Genomic DNA, 27725 nt, shown 5'->3' on the forward strand with positions numbered 1-27725 from the left:
TTATTCAAAAATAAAAAATACAATTCAAGAAAAAAAAGGAAAATAAATGACATAGTATGGAAAAATAAGAGAATTAATAATCATCATTGGTCGAGAATCAACATTAAGATTGAGGTCAATGCTTGCTAAAAAATTAAAAAAAAAAGGAATGTGACACAAGAATATTGAGAGAAAATTTAGGTTTTCTCATAAATTTTTTATCTTTAAGAAAATAAAATTAAAATATGATTATCTTTTACGTTTGTGTTTATCCACTTTTCTTCGTTGATTTCAAAAAGACAATATATCGTGATTTTTGTTTTTATTTAATTAAGATGTGATCACCACGAGTTAACTGACGTTAAATATTTTAGTATAATAACTCATTTGGTTTCTGTTATTTACATATTCTCTCAATTTAGTCGTACTTTTAATAAATTAAAATAAATTTAATCCTCAAATCAAATGATATCACATGTCACTATTCGATTGGAGAACTAATTTTATTTTAATTTAATATATTTATTTTAATAAGTATTTATAAACTAAGATACAATATATATACATCATGTTGTCTATTTTAGACCAAATAATGATATTGGTTCAATGGTTGGGTACATGCTTAGATTACTAAGAGACCCGTGTTTCTTTAAGTATTAATTAATAATGAAAAAAATATATTTTTAAAAAATCAATTTGGTCGTGCTCCGGTTGAGACGGACAGCAATTTGGTCGTGCTCCCGATTTTTGTCGGCAGCGGATATCGGGACCGGACAGTACTTCGCTTCATTCCGGGTCGGTAGCCCGCTAAGGAAGTTTATAATGATCATCGATACGGGAAGCAGTTTTACATGGGTGAAATGCAAGTACAAGTGCAAGGATTGTTTCAAAGATAGGGTTAGCCTTCATGAAAGGATATTTAATGCTAAAGCATCACGTTCGTTTCATCTGATTCCTTGCTCCTCTGATATTTGCAAGCAGGACCTTTCTCGATCTTTCTCTTTGCAGCATTGTCCTCGCCCCTCGACTCCTTGTTCCTATGATTACAGGTGCATCTTTTTACTCCCTTAATTCTTGTTGGTAGGGTTAAGTATTTGATCAGAGTATGAGTAAAAAAAAATATTGAGTTAATTAGTTGGCAAGTCTTGTTTTATAATATAAACTTTATTTGATTTGTTTTAAGTCAAGTCAAATTTATTAAATTTGAATTGAGTTGTGTTTTCGAGTTTTTGTTATAATTTAATTATAAATATTTATAACATTAAGATAATATTTGACTACAATTTAAATGATTCTTTATAATTATATATATATATTTCATATGTAATATATGTATATGACGCAAAATTGAGGATATCATGCAAAATTGAGGAATTTAACTTGAATTTGAGAATCAATCGACTAATTACTAAAAATTTTGAATTAGTTGAGCTCTATTTTATAACTCAAACTTTATTTGAAATTTTTTCGAGTCGAGAATATCAAGTCAATTTGTTTGAGATTTTTTTATATTTAAGTATAAATATTTATAACTTTATGATAATGCTTGATTTCAATCTAAATGATTTTTTATAATTATATACAATATAATATATACTTTGTATTTTTCATTCGTGACATACATATATCATGTGGAATTGAGGAACTAACTCGAAAGTAAAAATCCATCTATCAATTACTAAAAATTTTATTTTATTCGAATTTTATTTTATAATTTAACTCGAATTAAAAAAAATAAAGTAGAATCAAGTCGATACCAATTTTTTTAAGCATCAAGTGAGTTTTATTCACCCCTGTTTATTGGTGTTCTAGGTAGTCGGATGGTACGGTGGTGCACGGATTCTTCGGCAACGATACGGCTATAGTACGCCTCACAAACGGCCGGGAAGTTAAAGTGCCGAGAGTGATTATCGGGTGTAGCGAGATCATACAGGGAGAGTTCCACGACATCGATGGTGTAATGGGGTTAGGTTTCGAATGGCATTCATTTGCAGTGAAAGCAGCTAAGAAATTCGGGTACAAATTCTCCTATTGCTTGGTCGATCATTTGAGCCCCAGCAACCTCGTCAACTTCCTCGTTTTCGGCGAAGTCAATGATCCCACAACGCCGAAAATGCAGTACGCGGACTTGATTCTGGGATGGTGAATCCATTTTACGCCGTAAACGTCTCCGGAATCTCCATCGACGGCGTATTGCTCGATATCCCGTCGAATGTATGGGACGTTAGGAGCGGCGGCGGCGTTATCGTCGACTCGGGTTTCAGTTTATCACAGCTCGTGAAACCCGTGTTCGACCGAGTCGTCGCCGCCTTCGAGGCTCCCATTAGCAAATTCAAGAAAGTGTCTCAAAGCTCGGAGGGGCATGACCCGGATATTTGTTTCGATGATACGGGGTACAAGAAGTTGATGATGCCGAAACTGAAGATCCATTTCGCCGGTGGAGCTAAGTTGACGCCGCCGGTGAAGATTTACGTGCCCGATGCGGCAAAAGGGGAGAAGTGCCTTGGGTTCACCACCACGGCTTGGCCTGGATCGATGGAGATCGGAAATATTTTGCAGCAAAATCATTTGTGGGAATTCGATCTTTTAAACAGCAGGTTGGGATTTGCTCCTTCTAGCTGTATATTTGAACGATAGAAAAAATGGGGAGAAAAAACTAGAAGCCATTGGAGTCATCTTCTTAAACGAATTCTTCCATTTTTATGTTTTAGAATGATAGGGATACATATGATATATCCAAGTTATTTGGAATTTGTTAGGAAAAAAAATTTAAACATCCATTATTATGGACTGAAATTCGAGTAACTCAAATCATTGAATGGGTCAATAATGTTTATTCAAATGTTATAAGAGTAATTAATTTTGATTGTAATATATATATATATATATATATATTACTAATTATAAATGTTAATTTAAATTAATTATTTGAAATAAAATTTTAATTTCAACTTTAGTTTTTCATTGTTTGAACTTGCTACCCAATCTACTTAGAAAATGGCATGTGTAAAATTGAGCTCGACATTCAGTTAACTCAATTCGATTTAAAAAAAAATACACCATCCACTTAAAACTCGACTTTTATTTGAGTTTAGAATGATTTTAGTCGACTCGAATTTAACTCGCTTGTTTAAGATAAAATATGAATAACTTAACTCACTTGTTTGAGATAAAATCTAAATCTGATCAGACCTGAAATAAATATATTTATACAAGATATTAATTTTATTCGATAAAAATAGAGATCTAATTAAAAAATATGATAAGCTACGCATTTAGTACCAAAACTGATATTTTACCTAAAAATAATATAGAAAAATGTATTGTTACAATTATCCCTAAATATAAAATATATAATTATATTATTTTTTGGGTCCGGTCGAATATCTTTCAACAAAAACCCAAACTCAAACCGACCTAAACATATTATCTAGAAACTCTATTCGAGCCTACTCGAACAAATTCTCTAAAAAACTCAATCCAATAGGATCAGATCAAATCAGAACTCATCGAATTTAGGTGTCGTGCATGTACGTTAGTCATTAAAATACTTGACCATATTATCAGTTTCTTCATTTTCAAGTTAGAGGACATACATTCACATGGAAACGCCTGAAAAAAAGAGCAGACGTGCTGGTATTCAACACAGGTTGTTGAAGTCATAAAGGACCACTCCAAGGATAAGGAAAAGCACATACTATATTAAAACACGCATCATACTGATTCAATTGTTTGAATAATACTTTCTTTTACCATCAAGACTATTAATTCTACTGATTTTTCTATGTTTGGGTTAATCATATCGTATGTTATATGTATGTTACAGGTGAGATTTGATCGAAACAAGATTAAATATTATAAGAAACATTGAAGGTTTGGTTTTATCGGAGAACATAGGCTAATTGGGTTGACAATAATATCGACACAACTAAACCAGTCTTTTTCCAATTAGTCTCCCACGCACATTTTGAGTAAGTTTCTTTCTCTTTCTCTCTTCTAAAATTATTGTATAGGGTGAGCCATTGGCAACTTGTAGACATTGTTATAATTGTTGGTAAAATATACTGTGAAATGAAACAGTTAGCATCGACTAAAATTAATAACAAATAAAATAAACGATAAAGAATAAATTGTGATATGGAATAGCATCTTAGAAAATATTTTGTCTCGATATGTGTAATTGTTGTTGTAGACGTACGTCACCGAAATTAACACGGTAATTCCCAATAGCAAATTAATTTACCAATTTAAAAAATATCATTCTGCCCATAAATATGTTTTAAAGTAATTCATTTTGATTTTGCAAAAAAAAAATTGTTTTAAAGAATTTGTTTTATTTTCTTAAAAAAATAAAACATGACATAGACGTGTCCAAAACGCATATTACCACAAACAAAATAAGTAGGACAATAGTGATGATAACATGCACATGTAAGGGAGTTGTTTCACCATATTCACTAGAGGAGAAAGAATTTCTCTTTAAATATTTTTCCAAATACATTTTTCTTCCTAATATAGGATAAGTGCCCTTAACTTTAATGCACAACAAACAATATTTTATTATTTTTGGGTAATATGCTAATGTTTGATTACCTTAGCATAAGCCTCATCTCCATGTAATTTTTCACTCAATTTGATTTTTTTTTGGGGACAATTCCATGTAATGGTGTGAAATTAAGTTGAAGGCCCAGAAAAAAGTAAGAAAATGGGGGCTTCTTTTATTATTCTTAGCGATGACCCAACTCACAAGAAAAATATCCAAACACTTTGCATGCAAGTTTGGTATTTATTTAGCTTCTCTCTTCTCTCCGCTTGACCGCTTCTGAACAGAAGAGGGTTTCCCCCCCCCCCCCTTCTTCCACTTCTTGCGCTCTCTCTCTCTAGAAAGAAACGGGATTAATCACGGAGCTTTTCTTTTCGGATCGAATAACGCGGTAATCATCTCGCTTCCTATGATATTTTGTGTAAGCTATTTCTGAAAAAAAAATGACTTTATTGTTACCTTGTCCGCCTCTATCAATTCTGTGAGATACGAATGTAGGTTTTTTTTAATTCCATTATGGATGCGATATCCGTATACTAGGTGAAATATCCTGGTGAAGGTGTCAAAGATTGCTTCTTTTAGCTTCCGCCTGTGAATAAAGATATTTACACTGTTTTTTTTTATCTGAGCGTTTCGTTGTTGGTGAATCTTCAAATTCAAAACTTGGTTGATTCTTTTACTATTTGAAGTCTTGAATCATGTGGATTCTGTGTCAATGAGTTCTGTGCAAACAGGGTCTTTAGTGATGGCTACTGAGATAGTGAATAATGATGTTCTTGCGGGAGACAATGAGGAGTTGGAGATTTCGAATGGCATTGAGAAATTAGAGATATCAAATAGAAACGATGACTTATCTGCAAACTCTTCATCTATTAAAAAAGATGAAGAAGGAGGCACAGGTGATCAGTTGTTTGTTGAATAATTCTTTAAGACTTTTGTAGTTCATATATGCTGCTGCTGGGTTGACCATTCATATCTTTTGCAAATTCAATAAATGCGAGGGCACTTCAATGTTTTGAAATCCTTTTAAGTTTGCAACAATCGTTCAATAACTGTTTTGTTTTTCTAAATTGTGATTATTGCTTCTATTTCTTTCCAAGTTTCATATCCCAACCCATTTGGTTTTGCTTTAAGATATGCTGTTCCAATGAGATGATGATAATGCTTCTCTTAAAGGCTTCATATTTTTGTGTTATTTTCTTGATTGCAGTTTTGAATTGTAAGGCAACTTAATTATTATTTATTTACAGTATAAATTTCATATTAAAAAGTTGGTTTAACTATTTTTTTCTATAAAATACAGATGCACTTTTTCTTTCTAACATGTACACTTCTCTGCATTCTTAAAATTGTTCTCTAGCAGAAGTTGCAAAGAAGAAAAAGAAGAAGAATAAAAGCAAGTGAGGACCTGCTTCTAAATTTGGTTAGTTTATGTTCTTATTGGAGATGATCAGTTGAGAGTTTGACATTATTATGTTCAGGAAAAAGGAGGCACTGAAGCAGACTGACCCTCCATCTATTCCTGTTGTTGATCTTTTCCAATCTATGGAGTTTCCTGAGGGTGAAATTCAACAGTACAACGATGAGTGAGTCTTGAAATTTTCTTGAAACTACACTTAAATAAAAGTGCACTTTTTTCGTTTTAATTACTAAAGCTGAAGAAAGATCTTCAGTGCATGTTATTTTTGTTTTGAAATTATAGTAAACAATAGGTGCTTTACAACACAAGGAATTTGTAGGAAGCCAAAGTTGAACTTTTCTTCTTTTTCCCTTTGATGATTGTTCTTTGTTATAGTAATGTACAAAGTAGTAAATTTTTAATCTGCCTTAAGCCGAGAAAGTGAAAGTGTTATGTTATACTTTAAATGAGAAGATAATCATGTCAGAATGCTGTTGTCTGAGGAAGTACTTGATTGATTGCAGAAAGGTACGGAATAAGATACATTTCTTCCTTTGGAATAATAAGAAGCACATGAACATATTTTACAGTATTTAGCTCCTTTTTTGAAGTTTAGTTTTCTCTGTTGTTTGTATTGATTAATGGTAGTATCAAGTGCTTCTCATAATATTTGTCTGTAAAGCATGAAATTTTTTATTTATTTTTATTGCTTTATAGTAATTTGTGGAGGACTACTTCTGAGGAGAAGAGAGAATTAGAGCGCCTCGAAAAGCCAAAATATAATGCTGTGCGTCAAGCAGCTGAAGTCCATCGTCAGGTTTGTTTTTAGTCTTATTTTTGCATAAATTGCTGCTTGTTATGACGTAAATATGAATATTATTTGATATGGGAAAATTTGACTTTGGGGACCTTTGCTATAATGTTTGACCATCACTAGTATTGCTTTCTCATTCTTAGGTTCGGAAATATATCAAAAGCATCTTGAAACCTGGAATGTTAATGGCTGACCTGTGCGCGACCTTGGAGAACACAGTTCGCAAGCTAATTTCAGAGAATGGTTTGCAAGCTGGGATTGCATTTCCTACTGGATGCTCTCTGAACTGGTTAGTTTTATGTTTAACTTTTGATGGGCCAATGTAACTGTAACCGTTTGTATCCATGCTCAAACCGTTTTGGTCTATCAGGGTTGCTGCTCACTGGACTCCCAATTCTGGAGATAAGACTCTCCTTCAGTATGATGATGTGATGAAGTTGGATTTTGGAACTCATATTGATGGTAATACCACGGTTGCTACATCATGTACTCTTTTTCTCTGCTCTGTTTGCTGATTAGATCTGTAATTTCATAAGGAGTTATGGTTCTTGTGAATTGTGATATTTCTTTTGAGCTGGAGGTGTCAAAAAAATGAGTTATTGGGTTTGCAGGATATATAGTTGATTGTGCCTTTACAGTGGCATTTAATCCTATGTATGATCCACTTCTTGAAGCTTCTCGTGAAGCAACCAATACAGGTATCAAGGTACTGCAACCACTCAATATGTGTATTTCAAGAGATAATTTTGGTCCTTTTTTTTGCTTTCTTTTTATTATATATTTTTCCTGTGGTAGGTTGTACTTAATTATTGAACATTTAAAAAAATGTTGTGTTGGTGAATGGAAAGAAACTTCACCCAATTAATTCATGCCCCAAGTATCTCCTGAAACTCTTATCTTTCCTAGTAATGTGACAGTCACCTTGATTGGTCATATTTGCATATGAATATAACGTTAGTTTTTATTACTATTATTATTAGGGTGAATATTTTTGCACTCTAGAATATAATTTAATGGTCATTTAATTGTTCAGGAAGCTGGTATTGATGTCCGTCTTTGTGATGTTGGTGCCGCAATTCAAGAGGTGATGGAATCATATGAGGTTGAAATAAATGGGAAGGTGTTTCAAGGTAGGAAATTTAGTCAAAGATATGTATGTTTAAATAAGATTTATCATCTTTATTTATATTTATAATATCACCACTGCAAATTTAGATTTTGGTTAATTAGCGTTCAACATTGAATATAACTGTCATTGCAATAAGTGGGCTTCTTTTCAGCAGTCAAAGCATATCTCTGTAGATGAAATGTGCAATAATTGTAGTTTCCTTGGATCTCTATCCTTTTGAATAAAATTAAGGTAATATTTGATGGAATTGCATTCACATCAGAAAATTTCATGAGTATTTTATATTGTGGACAATAACTAGATGCTTTAATTTCATTTGATTTGCATGATGTTTATTCAGTTTTCAACAGCATTACCTCATTTTGGACTCCCAACTGCAAATAACAACATTTGGTTTGAACCATATTCTCTCTGGAGAGCAGTAAATGGTTGAAGTTGCTGAAATTTTTGGAAAATGATGTCTTATAGATAAATGAAAATTATTTACTGTGCATAGAGCACACAGAAGGCCATATTTAGTAATAACATGTAATTTATAAGTCTTATAAAAAAAACATGTCCTTCATATCTTGTCTTTATATGAACCTTTTCTAGGGTATTTAAATGTCTTTGGCAGTTAAAAGCATACGTAACTTGAATGGACACAGCATTGGGCCGTATCAGATCCATGCTGGAAAATCAGTTCCTATTGTGAAAGGTGGGGAGCAAACAAAAATGGAAGAGGGTGAATTTTTTGCCATCGAAACCTTTGGTTCTACTGGTAATATATCTCATCAGATGGGGAATTGAATATTTACCTAGTATATGGTAGTTTGTATGTATCTCTATCCTCTAACCAGTATTTCTTTTTTGACTTTTTTGCAGGAAAAGGGTATGTCAGAGAAGATCTAGAGTGCAGCCATTATATGAAAAACTTTGATGCTGGACACATTCCGCTGAGGTTGCCTAGAGCGAAGCAGCTGCTAGCTACAATAAATAAGAACTTCTCTACATTGGCCTTCTGTAGACGGTATTTGGATCGCTTGGGAGAGACCAAATATCTGATGGCGCTGAAGAATTTATGTGATGCTGGCATTGTTCAGGTAGAGCATCTTGTTGTTGATCTTCACTGTATCTTGAAATTTTTGGTTTTGCACTTTGTTTCAAGTCATTCGTTATTGGAAACTTTTTGATAGCCTTGCATGCTATTCGTATAATTTGGGCCAAGTGGACCTGTTATTCCTAATTATTTTAGCCACCATTTAGCTTTATGGTAGTGACTTGCATCCGCCCATATAGAGGTCAACGTATTTGGTGGGTTCTTGGATGATTATAATCCTCGAACCCAGATATACATCAGATACGGGTTCTTCAAGGAAAATAGAGAGCATACGATGTTGTGCTTTGCCAGTTGGTAATAATACATAAAGTAGCTTAAAAGGGAGATTGATATTATCATGATGTACTACAAAAGTTGAGATTAATGAAGAAGGTATTTGCTTGCAGCCTTATCCTCCTCTATGCGATGTTAAGGGTAGCTATGTGTCTCAGTTCGAGCATACCATATTGCTGCGGCCGACCTGCAAAGAAGTTATATCTAGAGGTGATGACTACTAAGGGGAATTAGCTGAAAAGTTTTGTCAGTAAACATCTTTGATATTTGTTTTTCTGTTGCATGAGTCACTAAACCATTAATGTTGTAATTTTAGCACTGTAACTTTGTGTTTCAAGACTCATAATTGGAATTAAAATTTCAGTATCTTTGCTTTTGTTTGGTTTTTCAGAAAATGAACCAATCCTCATTTATGAATGAACCTGGTACATCAAATATGATATGCATTACAATAACTATAATGGGTTTATTTGTAATTCTCTTTTCAGACTTGAACTTTCTTGTTTTATGTATCCGTGATTTTATAATACGTCATCAGTAGTCTTGTTTAGAAGTAATAATCAAGGCGAAGATGTTGGTGATAAAAAATGAATTCAGCATGAATCTTGATGCTGTTGATTAAACTACTGATTTACACTGGCAAATTAGAGATTGAACCATACGGTATGCTTTATGACTTGTTATTTCTACTTGCATTTTGCAAATTCGATTGTGATAACATTATGCCAAAGCATGCTTTTATCTGATGCTTTATCCTTAAGAATTTTATTAACACAATGACAAAATATTCTAACAACTCCCAGCCAATGCATGTTGTACCCTTATGTTATGAGGATAAAGATGCTTTTCTCTTTCTCATACATAGACCTGAGTATCGATCGAGTTGGTGTTAAAAAATTGAAAATCCATACCCACTGATTTTTATTTTTTTAAAATATTAAAATTAAACACACTATAGTCAAAATATGATTAACTCGACTTTAGATTGATTTTTTTTCAATCATAGTAGAACAAAATAAAGTTTGGGTTTATTTATTTATTGCTTTATTTATGTTGGCATATGTATTATATGACTAGCTGCTTCCGATATGTGCAATGAATGGTATTTTAAGCGATTAAAAAATTTCTCCCAACTGGTACTTCCGGATAGATTAGTGTATAGGCATATTTATTTTGTTTACAGATAACAAAAATCTTAAAATGAAAACTTACCAAAAAAATTAATGGAAAACATGGAGAGGTCGGTTCTGGAGATTATGTTTAATTCATTTTCTGATCTTCGCGAGAAATCATCTTTAATTTTTTTTTAATTAGATTACAAAACGAATCCGAAAATACGACAGAAGCGAGATATGGTTTGGCAGTCAAAAAAGCCTTGGCATATTCTGGAAGCAAAAGTAGAAAGGGAAGAATAAATAGAAATTGCTGAGCATCTTCACCATAATCCACTAACAGGCAACAACACAGGTAGAAAACTACATATTCCATCACAGCTAACCACGGCATCTTGCGAAAGCTTTACAACTTATAAGAGGATTATTGTTACAGTCATATCATTTTCTTAAGCGCGCTTGGTTTCCAACAGACTCCAATCTCTTGCCTAAACTTGGCTGCCTCCTCCAATCTTCTCGGACCAAAACACTTACAAACAAGGTTAGGTTAGTCCCTGCAAAACAATGAACAGCTTTAAAGAGAATAAAATACCAAAAGATAAAGCATCTGCTCAAGTCTGACAATAACGAAGTGGCCAAGGAAGTTTTTTTTGGTGGGTTGGTAGGGCGGTTTGAGTAGTAGAATAGGTATGCACGAGTTTCTGTATTTTTTCTTGTATGACAATTAAGGAAAGGCATTGGCCTTAGCAAAGGGTGCAGATGACAAGGCTAGTGTGTCCAACAAAACTACAGATTATGACAGCCTCCACTTTGTTTCCATCTAAAATATTACGTATTTTTATAATATTATCGATTTCACTTTAATTAAATTAAATAAATTTCAAAAGTGATTCACATAATATCTACACTAATATTTTAAACTACAACTTAAAATATTAAGTACTTCACGTAAAAGTAAGTGTCTAAATTATAATCGAAGTTAATTTATAATGTTTAAATAATATTTACTAAAAATAAGTGTTAATATTTTCTTTGTTATATTTTTAGATATTTATAGTTAAAAATAACATTTTGAGTGACATGTGTCATGCTCAGATTTAATGATTTTTTAACGGTAGACACTTAAAAATAGAACGTAGAAAACATTATACACATATTTTATTTTTAATGTAAATTATTTTAGACACCAACAGTTAACTTTAAGTATAATTTAGATACTTATTTTCATATTAAGGCAATGTTAATCTATACAATCTAAAGTATAAATATGATTCGATAATATCTTTTATTTTATTTTAAAATATTCTGTGAATTTTTAAATTGATTAAAATTCAATTTAAGTATAATATCTTAAGTTGCAACCTAAAATATTCACCTGAAAAACTTAATATTGCGTAATTACACTTTTGGTTAAAATGTTACATAAGTTTATAAAATAATTAAAATTTAATTTGACGGTAACAATTTAAGTTCTAATAAAAGAATGTTACCATTTAATATTTTTCATGATTATAATTTTGGATAACTTAAAATGTTAAGTAGATCAATCTAAATTGTTATACATTTCATTAATATTTTCGTAAAATATAAACTTAGACTGGTGTGAATTTGTTAGACCAAATATAAACTTAACTGAATGTTATTTAGGCCCAATTGACTATTATTCCAAGTTGGATAAAAGGACTGTCCCTTCCCTTCAGCTCCTTAAATCCAATTTATAATATTTTCTATGATGATGTATTTTATTTGATTCGATTAATAAAAATGTCTTTAGTTCCTTCAGAATAATAAATTAATAATGATATTTAATTTGTTATTATCCTTTCCAATAATATTATGTTTCAGAACAATAAAAACTTATAGCATCCGGATTAAGCACATAAATCAACCCAGATTATGCTTAGGAGTGTAACCATTGACACAACATCAAAATAGATGATTAAAAAACACCATAGTATACATGGGTATTGCATGAAGCTTATCGATTCAATAAATTGAATCACAAACATAATAAAAATGTTCTAAAATTGCAGTTGAAAACAAAACGGCTACCGTCTTTAACAAGTCATTTTGGACAAGCCAAATGGCAAAACTTACTTTTTATCTTCTTTCTCCGCCTCAGCAGCCTTCTTCAATCTGGCACCAATGTGTCGCTCGTTCATTCGTTCCACACGCAGTTTGTTATAGGCCTTGAACGACTTCATCTCTTCCGTGACCTTCACAAGCTCAACCGAAGGCTTCTCGCGAGAAACAGGCATATACGGTCCTTTGACTTGGGTTGCAGTTGAAAGCTCTTCAGCAGTAGAATCACCAGCCTAAATGAACAGAAAACAAAAGCAATGTGACAAACACAAACTAGAAAAGTATTTCAAGTTTGAATAACTGCAGACGTAACGAAAATTACCTTAAACCTGCGCGGACATCTTGGGAAGACAACAAGTTTGGCCTTGTAGGTCTTAAGCCTCTGAACATTGGCTTGAAGACCTTCAAGAGATCGGTTCTTACGGCGATGATCGACAGCAATACCGATGGTAGGTGCAAGTTTCTTTGAAATACCAGCAGCCTGACAACAGAACCAGTTGGTGCAAAATTACAACAATATATTCACTTGTTCACAAGGATAGATACAAGATTTTATGTTAGCATGGAACGTTATAAATTTTAGAGGTGTCAAAGTTATAAAAGATTAGGACTAAGATTATAAATAGAAAATACAAAAAATATACGAGAATTTAAAATTTTCAATATATCAAACCACTTGATCCATCCCTGCTTGTTCATAAATCACAGGTAAGATAACCAAAATGTTTCCTCAATCACTTGAAATTACTGCTACCTGTCACTATGGAATTTATCAAAAAGTATAACCTGCAACTTAAATAAGAACAAAAACTACGCCTAAGAGATATCAAGAACCTCAAAACATAACAAAAAAAACGGCCTAAAACAAATTGAGAAGAGAAAATAGCAAACCTTGAGCTCTTCGAGAGTGAAACCCTTGCCAGTTCTCAACTTCATGTTGTACTTCAAAGTCTGGCCATGAACAATCGGACGAAGAGGTCCAGCAGTAGGCCTTGGAAAGATCCGTACTGCCTTCTTTTGCCTTGCTGCAAAAAACAAAAAACCTCAAATCCCGTTAATAACAGACCAATTTCAATCATTCCAAATAAAACATGGGCATTCATCAATAAACAAAAGAAAAAAAATCCCACCGATTCTTCTTCTAGCCTTTCTTGCTGGCTGGTTGAACCAAGTTTTCACATAGTTCTGCCAGTGCTTCTTAAAGTGACCATTTGGGATAACATTGTTATGCTTAACCATGACTTACCTGCAATTTCAGTTTAAAAGTCAAACAAAATGATAAAACGGGAGAAAAGAATAACGAGAAAGAAGCTAAGCACCTTTGGCAGGAGATTAACAGGAGAAACAGAAGAAGATCGTCGCGAACGAAGGATGTTCCCCTAACTATAGGGTTTTTCTGGACAATTGCTTATTTATATGCGGCTTGTTTTTTGATCCGACGGTCAATTCATGAACCTAGAAATCGGACGGGCTAAAATAAATGGTTATGTTTGTAATATATGTACTAGATTATACCATCAGGTTGAGCAACGAAACCGATAATATTGAAAAATAAATATTCAATTTGGTTTAAGTTTTTTAATTTACGATTTGGTTTCGGTCTGGTTTAAGAAAATAAATATCCAATTTGGTTAGGCATGAATTCGATTTTTCGGGGTGAAAATCATTTGAACTGAATTAAATGGAATTACAAAAATAAAAGAAAATAAGTATCCAAAAACATGTTCATTTTGAATTTATTATAAGATAAATTTAAATAAATAAAATATTAAAATTAATAATATTTTTTATAAATATTAAATTTATACATTTACACTCGATTTAACCTTTACTTTTTTTTGAGTTTGAGTTTGAAAAATAGTGAACAGTCAAAAACTGTCAACCCAAATAAAAAAGAAAACCATGATTTTTATACCATTCGGTTTTGGTTCCCATTTTCAAAAACCGACAAAAAGCAATTCAATTCATGTTTTAGTGAAAAACCAAACCAAACCGAATACACCCATTATAATATTGATTTTTTTTACCCAAATATAACTTATTTTATTTTCTATTTTAACACTTATATTAGACTATTTCTCGAGAGTAAACACATTTAATTGGTTGAACGAATTATTTATCTTTATTTATTTTTATTTCTTAAGTTATGAGTTATCAAACATTTATTTTCTTAAGTTATGAGTTATTTTCTTAAGTGAGGTGGCCATTGATATCTCTGAGAATGACGGCACGAAGTCGAATCGGAAGGGGATCAACATCGACGTCTGAGGAGCTTAAAGAATACTCTCTTTCCATTTTTTAAAGTTCATTTTTCCTCTTCCCTACATAATAATAGAATTAAATTAAAAAAATGTACAAAAACTATTTCTCGAAATATTATTTTATTTTGCTACATAAAATAAAATCACATTTTGTAAGAAGCTCTTTTTAGGACGACAGATTAGGCTAAAAACCTAAAGAAAAACAAATATATATATATATATATAGTGCATACACACTAGTTGGATAACAACAACACTCAATAAATGAATAATTAAAAGATTATATTTAGACATTTAAATTTTTTTTATAACTATTATGAAAATTTTCATATCTATTAAAGAAAATTAAGTGTTTGAATATAAATTTTAAATAGGTACTTAATGAATAATTGAATATAAGATTAATAGATGTTTGTTGTTATTACCTAGTTTATGCCGATGTTAATATGCGTCTCTAACAAGCACAATGTATATTTTTTTTAGAAAGCTCATTTAATAGTTTATATATTTTTGGACTCACCTTTTTTTAGCTCAAAATATACATGTATTGTTAGTACTGGATAAAAAGGACTTGCATATAATTTTCATGTAACGTGTTTTTACTTTATGTGACACAAAAATATTATTAATTTCAATAATCAAAATTAAATGTCAACATATTTTTAAATATGTGATATTGAAATTGATCATATATTTGAAAAATTAAAATAAAACTTTGAATGTGTCAATTTTATTAATTATATTAATGTCTTATTAAATAAATAAATTTAGAATTATAATTATAGTCGATATGATAATTTATGTAAAATATGAATGAATTAAGACATGATACAAATATAATATAATGATATGATTAATAAAGAAAATTAAGATCAACAAGAGATCGGTTCCTTGGCAGCGGGTGATATGGTTTCCTATGCATGTTTCCGTTGTAACACCCTTAACTCGCATTTGTATCCGAATACAAGTTAAAGATATCATCCTATTTATGTATGACTTTTACTGTTCAAAAGCTGGTACAATTTTTTTCTTTTAAATTCTTCAAACTTAATATTTACAGATTATCTAACCTCATAAAATCATAATATAATATTTTAATTTCTAATTTACATTCGATCTCGTAGAATATTTTAGCAGTTTAATACTGTTTCATATCGTAATTTAAAACTGCCTAATTTAAAATTTAATCGATTAATCTTTATAATACATTATTTTACTACACTCATACATAGCCACTTAGTATTTTATCATACTTTTACCTTTCTTTATTTCATAAACTATATTATTTCTCATTTGAGCACAATTTCTAAAATTTTCTTTTTTATAACACTATGCATAAAATATATGTAATATCTATAATTAGATTTATTTTAAACAAGTTACTTTGGTTGTTGTCTACCGCCACACGACCACCCACTAATAAAAACTTTTATTATATTATCCTCATTATATAAATATATATATCATTCGTTTAAATTCGAACCAATATAATACGTAGTTTATAAACCATTCAGTGTAATTTACATTATGTTTATAACATTTTACTTTTAAAATGTAATAATTAAACTTGTACCGTTTCTTTTCCTATACTTGCTCTTTTTCTTGCACCAATCATTTCACTATATTATTCTTTTTTCTGTATCGTTCCTTTCACTGTACCGTTCTTTTTTCTATACTAATTTTTTTTATTGTATCATTTCTTTTATTACACTATTTATCTTATTATACTATATCTTTTACTGTTCTGTATCTGATGTTGTATTATTTTATATAATATACCATATATTGTATCATTTCTTTAATTATCACTCCACCTCAAGCACCGACACTTAAAAATGCCTCATAGAATTACACCATAGGTGCCATATAAACATGTATCACGTAGTCACTCAACCTTATGCACCACAATGGTACACAAGTCGCATTGAGTGATCTTTGCAGTATTTAATTATCACTCCACCTCATGTACCACAAAGGTACATGATTCATATGAGTGATCTATACTGGTGCAACTCGTAAGCTTGTACTTGTTCACTTCATCTCTTTCATCATTGACTTTCATGTTTTGTGTACTGGACTTTTATTTAAGTTTTATATCATTTTTATTATAAAACATTTATAGAATAATTATCAATTCATACATTATTTTTACATATATTAGTACTTTAATTAACTTAATAACTCATGTTTGCATAAATATTCTAAAAATATTATTAACGGATATTCGATACTAATTTATTTTATCAAATCGAAACTAACTTTAATTCTATCAAATTATTCTTCTAAATCCATTAAATAATTATTATCATCATTTTTACAATCATTCACTTAACTTTTCAACATTCACATTTAACTACTAATAAACTTTTCTTTCAAGTATAAACTCAATATTTCATATATATACATTAATATTCAATTTAAATCTATATCAACTATTTTCACATTATATCAAGTCTAATACACTAACTTTACCTAATTGCCATTTCACCACCAACTTTCCTAAAATTTACGAATTGAATCTCTATTTTATACAACTTCCCACATTGAGCTAAATTCCAATTTAACTATTCAAGTTCCTCTAATAATTATTTAGACTTTACACATTATCTCATATTCGATTTCTACTTTAATCCCTAATTTCTCCATATTTACAATTAATTTCTTTAGCTTATACATTCTTCCAAATTCGATTCTAAATCCATAATATCATAATTTCAACCATAAGTTAAATTCTTTTTAAATTTTAATCTATACTTTTCTATTTTATTTAACGTCGTCATTTGTACCATTTAATCCTAAATTCAAGCATCCTAAAACAAATTCAAATATTCCAACAACATCTTTAATTTCTATTCCCTAACTTATAACAATTTTCCATTTCAAAACCTACAATTTATATAATTTATAATTTAGCCCTCAATCTTAACAATTTTAGAAATTTAACTTTAATTAATATAACCGAAATTTCCAGCCTTTTAATTAGAAACATAATACCTTAATATTACAAAATTTATCACTTAAGTCCTACCTTTTTTCATAGTTTAGGATTTAGTCCCCAATCTTTATCAAATTTCTAAATTAGTCCAATTTCACATTTTAACATCAAGTTCAATATTCTAAAAATAAATTCCAACGTAATGATTCAACTATTACACATTAATCCCCATATTTCTCAATTTATGCGATTAAGTCCCTATACTTTCACAATTTTCCAAAATAGTCCAAATAACATTCAAAACATATAGGATTATTCTAATATCAATTTTAAACCTTAGATTTTTTCCCCATAATTTTCTCTAAACTCTTCATCAAGGCTGAATACTTTAGAGTTAGGATTCAAAGTTTGTCAAATTGATTCAAGCATGAATTCAAGCTTCTAACATTTAATTTTGTGCAATTCCAACAATTCCCAAAGGTGGCCTAGAACACTATGGAAAAAAAAAACGAGGACAAGAAAAGTCAGAGAGAACTGTTTTATAAAAAATGAAATATTTAACATAAAAAAGCAATATAGTCTGCTCATCACACAAGTTCGCTAGTTTGGAATGCTTGCATCTACTTCATCTGGGAGGAATGGAATAGATGATGTTCTAGTCGATTTGGTGCTAGATCGAATGTTGAGCTTTGTGGATTATTCGAGAGGTTGTAAAGGTGAAATTTTCTAGAATTAATACAGGGAACCTTGATTCTCAAATTTGTATAGAATGGGGACTTGATATTTGATTGTGCTCAGTTTTATGGGGGTTGATTGTACTCTTTGGGGTGAATGAATGTGTACAGGGATGTTGGGGTATAGTTGGGGGCTGTTTAGTGTACAGTGGTTGTTGAGACTGTTTTATTTGTTTACTTTTGGATAATAATATATACATTTTATAAAAAAATAAACAAAACCAAATATACTTTACCCTTATAAAATATATATTTTCTTATAAAATTAAGTCTGAAATATAAGATAAAAGTAAAATTACAAATTGACAAATTAGGAGGGAGGAGTACAAAAATGGCAACCGGGAGGGGGGGGAGGAGGAGGGGGAATTTCGTAATCTACTACAATCACACGTGCCACTCTTAAAATCGCGGAGGAGATAAAAAGCTGAAGCGTCGAATTGGTTTTCTAGTAAATATTAGAGGCGTAATAATACATAAATAAATCATCTTTCCCTCGTATCGCTGTATTTCAAAATTCAAAAAACGACCCAACAACTCTCCCCGTCCCTGCTAAATCTTCAAAAACAAAGAAGGAAACCGATATTTGGATCTCCTGAATCAACAAGACTTTGTGTTGAGATTTCTTGATCTGACGCTTGTTTGCAGAGCCATGGGCTGTTTCTTCGCCTGCCTTCGAGTCAGAGACCGTGGCTCCCGCCCTCACATCGTCTCCCCCTCTTCCAAACCCGCCGTAAGTTTTTCAGTTTTCTCGCTCCTCTGTTTGGTTCCTGAGAAAATTCAGTTCAAGTCACGCTTTCTTTCCTTGCCTATTATATTGCTGAAGCGAAGGAAACTTGAACTAAACTCTTTTTGTTTGTTAGGCTAAGAAGGAACATTCAGTTTCAGGAAACCGATTATCGTCTCTCTTTCTCGACGAAGGTAAAATATACGTAAACAATGGTGTAGCTCATTAGTCGAATTAGCTAACTTCAAAATTTTCCCTTTTTTGGAATGGAATCATTTAAGTTTTATTATCTTGTCTCTCTTCTAAAAGACAGAGGAGATTATCCATCCCATGATTTCAGGCTACCAAAAATTGATAAAGATCTCAAGGGTGAGGTATGTTCATGGAGCTTTTTTATATATATATATTTGTTATTTTGTATGTTCATGCGAGTGTCTGCCAACTCGAAACTTTCCCCTATCGTAGGCAAAATGTCGTTCTTCGTTTTCAAACACATCCGCCGATAAGTTTCAGCTGGATAAGCAACATCATCAGCCGCCTACTCCAATCAAACTTTCCGAGGCCTTGGTGAGGAGTTCAGATTCTCCGGTCAATATACCAAACAGGTTATAAGTTTTAACTTCTGTTTCGAGAATTTTGTTGAATGAAATGAATTAATTCCGCCTTCAATTAATTGTTTGACCTTGTGAGTCTGCCTGAGAATTGACCGGTGCACTTTCTGTTGTAGCTGTCTATCAAAAGCCGCTAACATTGGGAGTTTCTCTATTGATTCTACTGAAGGCGGTGAGACGACTACCGTTAATAAAACGGTTAAGATTGATATTGAACCAGCTTTAGCTCACGGAAGGAATAAGTCTGTACGATTTGAATGCGAAAGCGATGCATCTTCTAAATATGGTGATCAAAATACAAACAAACTTGAATTACGAAGTTCTCAAAGTGCATCGAAGCCCTCGCCAAATACAACCCCATTAAAACTTTCTGATGAAATGCAAACCCCTGGAACAGTTTTTCCCGCAAATGGGAAGATTCGGATCAGGTCTGAAGATGTTCATTCGGTTTTGAATCCAGTTGAGAATGCCGCTCGGTTGAATGCAAAGAAGGAAGAGACATTTAGCTCCAAAGAGGTATTTAAAGAGCTGAAAGAATCACCCGAACGACCGGAAGAAGCCACACCCAAGGTTGGAGTAAAACAAACTTCTCTGATGAAAGAGTCAGAGGAAGAAGGAAGCTTGTCTTCTTGGTTCAAGCCAAAACAGTATACCATTGATGAACATATTAGAAACCTTCAGGCCACTTCTGGCAAAATCCCTCCTGGTAAAACTCTTGTGGACAGGCCCATCATCGGTATGGTTGCTGCACACTGGAATGAGGATGAACCATCGCGCATCTCACCAAAATGGTGGGATGGCAATGGAATCCCAAATTCAACTAATAAGTACAAGGAGGTAAACTTTTATTTATATATATATATATATATATATATATATATATATTTTTGGATGCATATTGTGCTTGCAGTTTAGACCTCTACATTATGGATCTTCTCCTGTTTTCAGGATCAGAAAGTGAGTTGGCATGCATCTTCATTTGAAGAGAGGCTGGAAAAGGCACTGTCTGACGAGAGTCTCATCTCTCAGAGGTATGTTTATCATTTTTGCTTGCTGCATTCATTGTCTATGATGCTATTTTATTTTGTTTGTAAATCGATGGACAGCGGCTAAGCTTCTAATTACCTCAGCCTCTTCAAAGCAATGTACCTGGTCTAGTTAGTAGTGTGATTCACTGTATAAAATGCCTTTTTCTTATTCACTTGAAATATGGAGGCCTAACCCATCATATATATATAAAACTGGCTAAAAGAATATATGAAAGCCTAGTCATACTTTCTGTGATTAAATACCAATGTCTACTTTCTCTTAATTGAACTTCAGATATCATAGCATACACTACCCGAGGTATTAGCAAGTGAATCTTGCTTCTCATTTTCTTCTTTGCTAATTTCCGAAGTATGTTGGGGCCGAGGTGATTTTTATATCATAGCTATATCCAACGATGTGATGGAGATTCATATTATTACTCTATCTAATGTGGGGAAGATACTGAGATTTAATATTATTGGTTCTAATATAGTCTCTGTTTGAAAGCCAAGAAAGCGTCCGAGAGTAAAGTAAATATTACAGTACCACGCATTCAGTTGCTCAAGCATTTACCTACTTTTTTATATGAACTGTTTCTGGGTCACACTTAGGTTGGATATCTATATCTTTGACCCCCTTTGATGGAAAATTTAAATAGAGTGAAGTTATGGCTTAATGTTAAACAAGTTTGTTGATGGCGACCTTTTTGCTGGATAGTAACATTGTAGATGAAGTTCAATTCCTATCCGTTCTTCATATGGAAGTTGAAATAATTCAATTGAGGGTAATCTACATATTTAGTCACCTAACAATCACTTTGGTTTTGATTTGGTCATCTAATTGTTTTATTTTTAAATCATCACTAACGATATGTTTTGGTTTCATTTCGGTCACTCGTCATTAAAAATTAACAGAACTTTTGATGTAGTATTTTTTAAAAAATTTTCAATGATAACATGACATTAATTTAACACGTTAGAATCACCAAAGTGATAGTTGGGTGATTAAATATGTAATTTACCCTTTATTTGATTAGTAATTCTATTTGCCTATTCAATCGCCAACGGTTTCTACTTCGCATCAACACAGTTCTGATGGCCTGTTTTAATTACAGGAATCATGTTAACCGAACACCGATGGCTTTTGACGAGAACGATGAAAGCGACACTGCTCTGTCTCAGCTGCGACTTTCCCCACATTCCAAGTCAGTTGTTTCATTCTGATGATTAGCAGTGTTATTTTTCGTTTGAATCTCATTTTCATATTTAATTAGAATAGATGTAATTGAGGCTTTTAAACCTGAAAGAAGGGTTTAAATTCTTGAAATATCATGGCTGGTTTGTCTTGAGCGGTCCTTTTCTTGGGAATCATGCTCAGTTGGATTGGGATTTGCTTCAATTGTATATCAATGGTTATTTTGTAATACTGTGTCACCATTAGAGGTGCACAAAAAATTTGAATATCCGATTTTGCGCAAAAAATATCTGAGACCGAATTTGAGAAAAACCGGTTTTTTTAAACCGGATCGGATATTTTAAAACCGGATAGTATAACCAGTTTGGGAAAAAATTGGATAACCGGATTTTTTACTGGATTCAAAACCGATTTGAAAAAAACCAGATAAAAAACTGGTTTTTTATCCGGAAAAAAATATGGTTTGGAGTTTAAAAATCCGGTAAGAGGTTTAAAAAATTGGATGACCATATTTTTTACCGGATTAAAAATCGGTTTTTTTAAAAAAGTGGTTTTTTTCAAACCGAAACCAGTTACACCGGTTACATCATCCGGCCCTCCAAACCGGTTATGATCCGAACCGATTTTTTTATAAATCGATTTTTTGACTTAATGAAAAAACCGGATCAATTTTTATCCGATCTGGATCGAATTTAAATCCGACTATGTGCATCTCTAGTCACCATGGTATATACATAGTTTTCTATCAAAGTTGCATCAGATTGTTCTTAGAACTCTTCATAACATACGCAACATCCAATTACATAATATAAAATTAAAATTTTACATTGAATTAAGATAGTTAGATGATTAAAAATAAACAATCGAGTTTAACACTAAAATATAAGAAGATATTTACTGATAAAGAGATAATTTCAATAGTTTATTTCTCTTATCAAACATCTTAAACTAAAAGTATTTTATATTACTTAAGTGATTCCTTAACACAGTACTGTTCCCATTTTCTTCGAGAGATGTTTTACAGTTTTATTCTGTTAAAATGAAGAAGCCGTTAACCCAATCGCCAAAATTTACCAGATTACGAGAGGCAAGCTAGAAATTTATCGCCGTAATTTTAATTGATATTTACAATTGGTATATGAATATGTTTGTAAACTCTTCACTAGACATTTTTAATGTGATTGAATTTTCTAATTCAACTCAAATTTCAAGTTTTCATTCACCAATTAAAAAAGTTCCACTTTAATTGGGTAAATTTTCAAAATCAATTTTTAATTAGTTTTAAATTTAAATAATACATTTTTTTATATAAATTAGTGAATAATTTGAAATGTATAACTATTTAAAGATTTAAAAATAAAAAATAAAATAAATCTTCAACGGTTTCATTAATTTCTACTGTTATAAATTAGGTAAATTACACCCTTCATCACTCAATTATTTTCTTCTCTTCTATTTTAGTCATTAAACTCTTAAAGTTTTTAATTTTGAAAACTTTAGAGACTTCAGGGATAAGGTTATAGTTAACTCATTTTATTTTAAGGGTAAACTACACAATAGTCACTTTTGTTTCAGAAATAAATTACTAAACATAGGTTGTAAACCCAAAATAGTTCAGTGGTAAAATATCAACTTACCCTTTTTTCCCCATATGTTTTCTTCCCCAAAGCTGATATCTTCTTCGCCGCGCCGCTTCTTTTGCTTCAACTCCAAACATTCTCAGTCCAACAAGGCCTTACAATGGATACAACAATCGTCGGCTCTTTCCACATCCCACTAATGTGTGTAGTACGGTGCGAGTGACCAAGAGAGTGTTGATAATAATGGAGTTGGTGTTATGTCACCGACGATGTGTAGATTTCACGGTGGTTAGGGGTTTGGGAACGAAAGTGAGTTTGTTGTGAATGGGTTATTTTCCTATAATGCTAGAATGACTTTGCAGAAGGTTATCGAGTGTGCAAAGAGGTTCAATCTTTCACCTTCAATGAAGTCTTTGTTGAAAAAGAAGGTTGCAATCTTTCCTGCTAGTTTTAGAGCTAATTCAAAACAAATGCATACATAAAATCAGGCTTTTGTGGGAACATTGTCTAAGGGGATGCCCCTCTGGCTGTTGCTGGGGGTTGAGGTTTCTGCTGAGAAATCAGAGGAGTCCCAGACTTCGATCAGCCAGGATGGGGTTAATTCAGTATTGAGTAAATTCTGTGATTTAAATATTGATGCTAATTTAGAGCATGTTGGGGAAGATCAGAAAAGTGAGATGATAATTTCTCTGCTTCATTAGTGAAATCAGTGAAATAGACAAGCATTCATTCATATTTTCCATTCTCTCGTTTATTAAGTTCATAACATGCTATCAGTCGCTTTTGATCCGGGTCTGTGTGCGTAGCCTCCTGTTTGTTCTCTTGGTGGTTCTCATGGCAGACAGTGGTGCCCTTTCACCAGATTCCGGTGTCTCTTTGTCCGAATCATCTGCTCTTGGAGGAAAGGTGTTTACCTACTAGAAAATTAGTATTATTCTCAATGAATATAATTTTCTTTTATGGAAACAACAAGTTTTACTTACTGTTCGGAGTCATCGCCTAGAAAAACTTCTAATTGGTGATGTACAGCCGCCACCGAAAACGATTGAAGGAGATGACAGATCCCTCGTTGTAAATGAAGCGTTTAAAGTCTTCATGGCCTAAGATAGCGTCTTAGCCTTGGTTACTTTCTACTATGAGTCCATCACTTCTTCCACAGCTAGTTGGTTCCGAGACTGCGTCGGAGATATAAAAAACGATTAGCACGTTTTTTGCCAGCAAATCTACGACTACTCTCATGAACTTGCATTATCTCCTGAAGACAATCAAGAAAGGTGATTTTGGGATGCGAGCATACATCTCCTAAGTCAAAGAAATCTGTGATTCCCTTGCTGCTTGTGGTTGTCCCATTTCCGTGTTTGAACGCATTGTCACTATTCTTAATGGGTTACCCTTTGAGTATCGTCCCTTCATCGCAGTGATAACAGCGAGCAGATATCTGTTTACTCTCGAGGGCATTATTTCGGTTCTTGTTGATGCAGAGAGACAACAAATTTTTTTGAACAGTTCGATAACCTGAACATAAGTGCCAACATTGCTCAAGTTTCATCTGGCTCCTCACCTATTGCTCGGAGTTCGTCCATGCCCACTCATCAATCGAGCAAACCTCAGTTGGGGTCAGGCGGACAAGTTCGAGGATGTGGCAAGGTTCAATGTCGACTTTGTGGCAAAACTGGTCATTTAATTAATCGGTGTTGGTACCGATTTGACAAAACCTTTCTTGGAGTTACAACCATGCGAGACAAGGACAAGTCGGACCATGCTTCAGCCAATATTAGTCGTGTGAATATCAACAATACTGGTTCTAGGTGTGCTTGTTGTTCTACTATTACTCGGGGTCATGGGGCTTCTCCTACTTCTGCTGATTCCACCCCATGGTGTGTAGACTCTGGCGCTACTCACCATGTCACTGCTGATCATGGTGAACTTACTGATAGCTCGGCATAGGGCCTAGTATGTTAGTGGTTGGAAATGGTAAAGCCTTGTCAATTTCTAACGTTGGTAATACTTCCTTGAATACTGATTATCGGTCTCTAAGGCTATCTAATTTACTTCATGTCCCCACGCATAACTAAAACCCTTATTTTTGTATCTAAACTTACTCGTGATAACCAGGTTTTTTCTGGAATTTCATGCTAATAGCTGCCTAGTCCGTGATGAAGACAGTGTTAAGAGGGAATAAGGTAGATAAGCTATATAAGTTTCGTACGTGTTCGTCCAGTGAAGACTTGATACCTGCTGCAAATGTGGTTGATGGTAGTGCAGTTGACTATGGAATTTGGCATGACCGTTTGGGTCAGCTTTCAAATGAGCATAGACCAAGTACTTGTAATGCTCTTCGCTTTAAAAATTTAATAAAGTCAGGTCTTCATTATGCAATGCTTGTCAGTTAGGCAAAACCATGTCTTACCTTTCCCTGATTCAACTACTGCACATACCAAACCCTTTCAATTAGTATTTGTTGATTTGTGGGGGCCAACACATACTCCCTCCAATGGTTTCAAGTATTATCTGGCGTTTGTAGACACCTTCTCTCACCATACGTGGTTGTATCTTCTGAAGAATAAGAGTACTAAAGCTCTTGACGTGTTTCGGTTATTTAAAAAATGGTCAATACATAGTTTCAAGCAAACGTTTTTTCCGTTCACACTGATTGGGATGGCGAGTTTCGCCCATTTACAGATATGTTTGTTCAAGAAAGGATTCAACACCGAACTACCTGCCCATATACTTCTCAACAAAAAAGTGTTGAGAGAAAACACCATCTTATCATAGAGATGGCTCTCACTCTCATGGATAGGGCATCTCTCCCTTATAAGTTCTGGTCATATGCTGTTGTTACAGCTGTGCATCTTATCAACCGACTTTCCACTAATGTGTTACAAGGCTGCTCACCTTTTGAACGGTTATTTTCGAGACAACCAATCTATGATCACTTACGCGTGTTTGGATGCTCACCTTTTGAACGGTTATTTTCGAGACAACCAATCTATGATCACTTACGCTTGTTTGGATGCTTATGCTTTCCTCACACTCGCCCTTTCCAACCACATAAACTTACGTTCCGCTTGCAGCCGCGTGTTTTCCTTGGCTATAGTATTCAGCATCGCGGTTACATGTGTTTAGCCTCGAAAGGAAAAATGTTCATCTCTCACAGTGTCATGTTTGATGAATGCACTTTTCCTTACGTCGACAACAAGATGTTGGATTCTGGAGTAGTTCGCTCTTCACTACGTCTTAGCACCTCGCTTCCCGTGGTTCCTGTTTCCGTGCAAGTTCTTGGTGGTTGCTTAGGGAATCCTAATTCTCGTTCCTTTGATTAATCACAGTTGCTGAGTTCTTCTTACAGCACACCTGACTTGGGATCCTTGCTTATCTCAACTTAAATAGCACTTCTAGTGCTTCTGTGGATTCATCATCAATAGATCCCATAAGTAATCCTCACATACAAGAAGATCATCATAGCTGTCCCTACTCAGATGTTCCTATAGCAGAGGAGGTTAAGCATCAATCATCAAATGTGGCAGTCAATCATCATCCCATGATGACTAGAGTAAAAATGGGTATCTTCAAACCAAAAACCTTATCTGCTGATTCTTCATCCTTTGTTGATGAAGTTGAGCCAACTTCAATCTCCCAAGCTCTTCAAGATCCTCAGTGGAGACGAGCCGTATTCAATGAGTACAATGCTCTAATAAAAAATGGTACATGGCATGTTGAGCCTTTACATTCTAACCGTGTTGCCATCGGATGCAAATGGCTATTCAAACTCAAACGTAATGTGGATGGGTCCTTTGCTCGGTACAAAGCACGATTAGTGACCAAAAGTTTTTCTCAAGTTCCAGGCCATGACTTTGGTGACACAATCAGTCCAGTGGTCTGATCTTCCACTTTCAACACAGTATTGTCTATTGATTTTTCAAATGGGTGGGCTCTACTTCAAATTGATGTTAGCAAAGCCTTTCTTCATGGCGATCTTGTAAAAGAAGTAATCATGATTCAACCTCCAGCATTTGAGCCGCAATCTTTTGATGGTATATCCTTGGTTTGCAGGCTTTAAAAGGCACTCTATGGCCTCAAACAGGCCCCGCGAATGTGGTACGCCAAGCTCAAACAGTTTTTCACTCAACTAGGGTTCATGGAATCAGCAGTAGATGCCTCTCTATTTGTCCGATGATCAAGTGGCAACTGTGTGTTTCTACTCATTAGTAATAACATGCGATTCTA

At 33.1% G+C, this 27725-nt stretch overlaps 3 protein-coding genes and 1 pseudogene across 4 annotated transcripts; 3 read left to right on the top strand and 1 right to left on the bottom strand.

The window, feature by feature from the left end:
- The first annotated feature begins 571 nt into the window (after positions 1-571).
- Positions 572-2677, top strand: LOC120120093 (annotated as a pseudogene).
- A 2220-nt stretch (positions 2678-4897) lies between these two features.
- LOC120119709 (methionine aminopeptidase 2B-like) lies at positions 4898-9612 on the top strand. 2 transcript variants are annotated; one of them, XM_039139521.1, is made up of 12 exons: positions 4898-4913; positions 5257-5421; positions 5886-5922; positions 6004-6108; positions 6639-6738; positions 6879-7024; positions 7106-7197; positions 7347-7441; positions 7769-7865; positions 8481-8624; positions 8729-8946; positions 9350-9612. In XM_039139521.1, the coding sequence occupies exons 2-12, from the start codon at positions 5268-5270 to the stop codon at positions 9458-9460; spliced, it is 1299 nt and encodes a 432-aa protein (XP_038995452.1). In that variant the 5' UTR covers positions 4898-4913; positions 5257-5267; the 3' UTR covers positions 9461-9612. The 2 variants fall into 2 exon arrangements, with proteins under 2 accessions (XP_038995452.1, XP_038995451.1); XM_039139520.1 differs by lacking the exon at positions 4898-4913 and having other exon boundaries at positions 5223-5421.
- Positions 9613-12263: 2651 nt separating this feature from the next.
- On the bottom strand, positions 12264-13859 carry LOC120119883 (60S ribosomal protein L13-1-like). The gene is made up of 5 exons (XM_039139681.1): positions 13750-13859; positions 13561-13676; positions 13322-13455; positions 12753-12911; positions 12264-12663 (listed from the first exon to the last, which is right to left on the bottom strand). Exons 2-5 carry the CDS (start codon positions 13667-13669, stop codon positions 12442-12444), a joined length of 624 nt encoding a protein of 207 aa, XP_038995612.1. The 5' UTR covers positions 13670-13676; positions 13750-13859; the 3' UTR covers positions 12264-12441.
- A 5038-nt stretch (positions 13860-18897) lies between these two features.
- On the top strand, positions 18898-22122 carry LOC120120149 (protein JASON-like). Its single transcript, XM_039139857.1, has 7 exons — positions 18898-19090; positions 19221-19278; positions 19394-19458; positions 19550-19689; positions 19812-20532; positions 20644-20726; positions 21839-22122. Exons 1-7 carry the CDS (start codon positions 19010-19012, stop codon positions 21945-21947), a joined length of 1257 nt encoding a protein of 418 aa, XP_038995788.1. The 5' UTR covers positions 18898-19009; the 3' UTR covers positions 21948-22122.
- Positions 22123-27725: the final 5603 nt, after the last annotated feature.

Source organism: Hibiscus syriacus, unplaced genomic scaffold, assembly GCF_006381635.1.
Source record: "Hibiscus syriacus cultivar Baekdansim isolate YM2019G1 unplaced genomic scaffold, ASM638163v2 tig00110332_pilon, whole genome shotgun sequence".
In the NCBI taxonomy this organism is placed as follows: Eukaryota; Viridiplantae; Streptophyta; class Magnoliopsida; order Malvales; family Malvaceae; genus Hibiscus; species Hibiscus syriacus.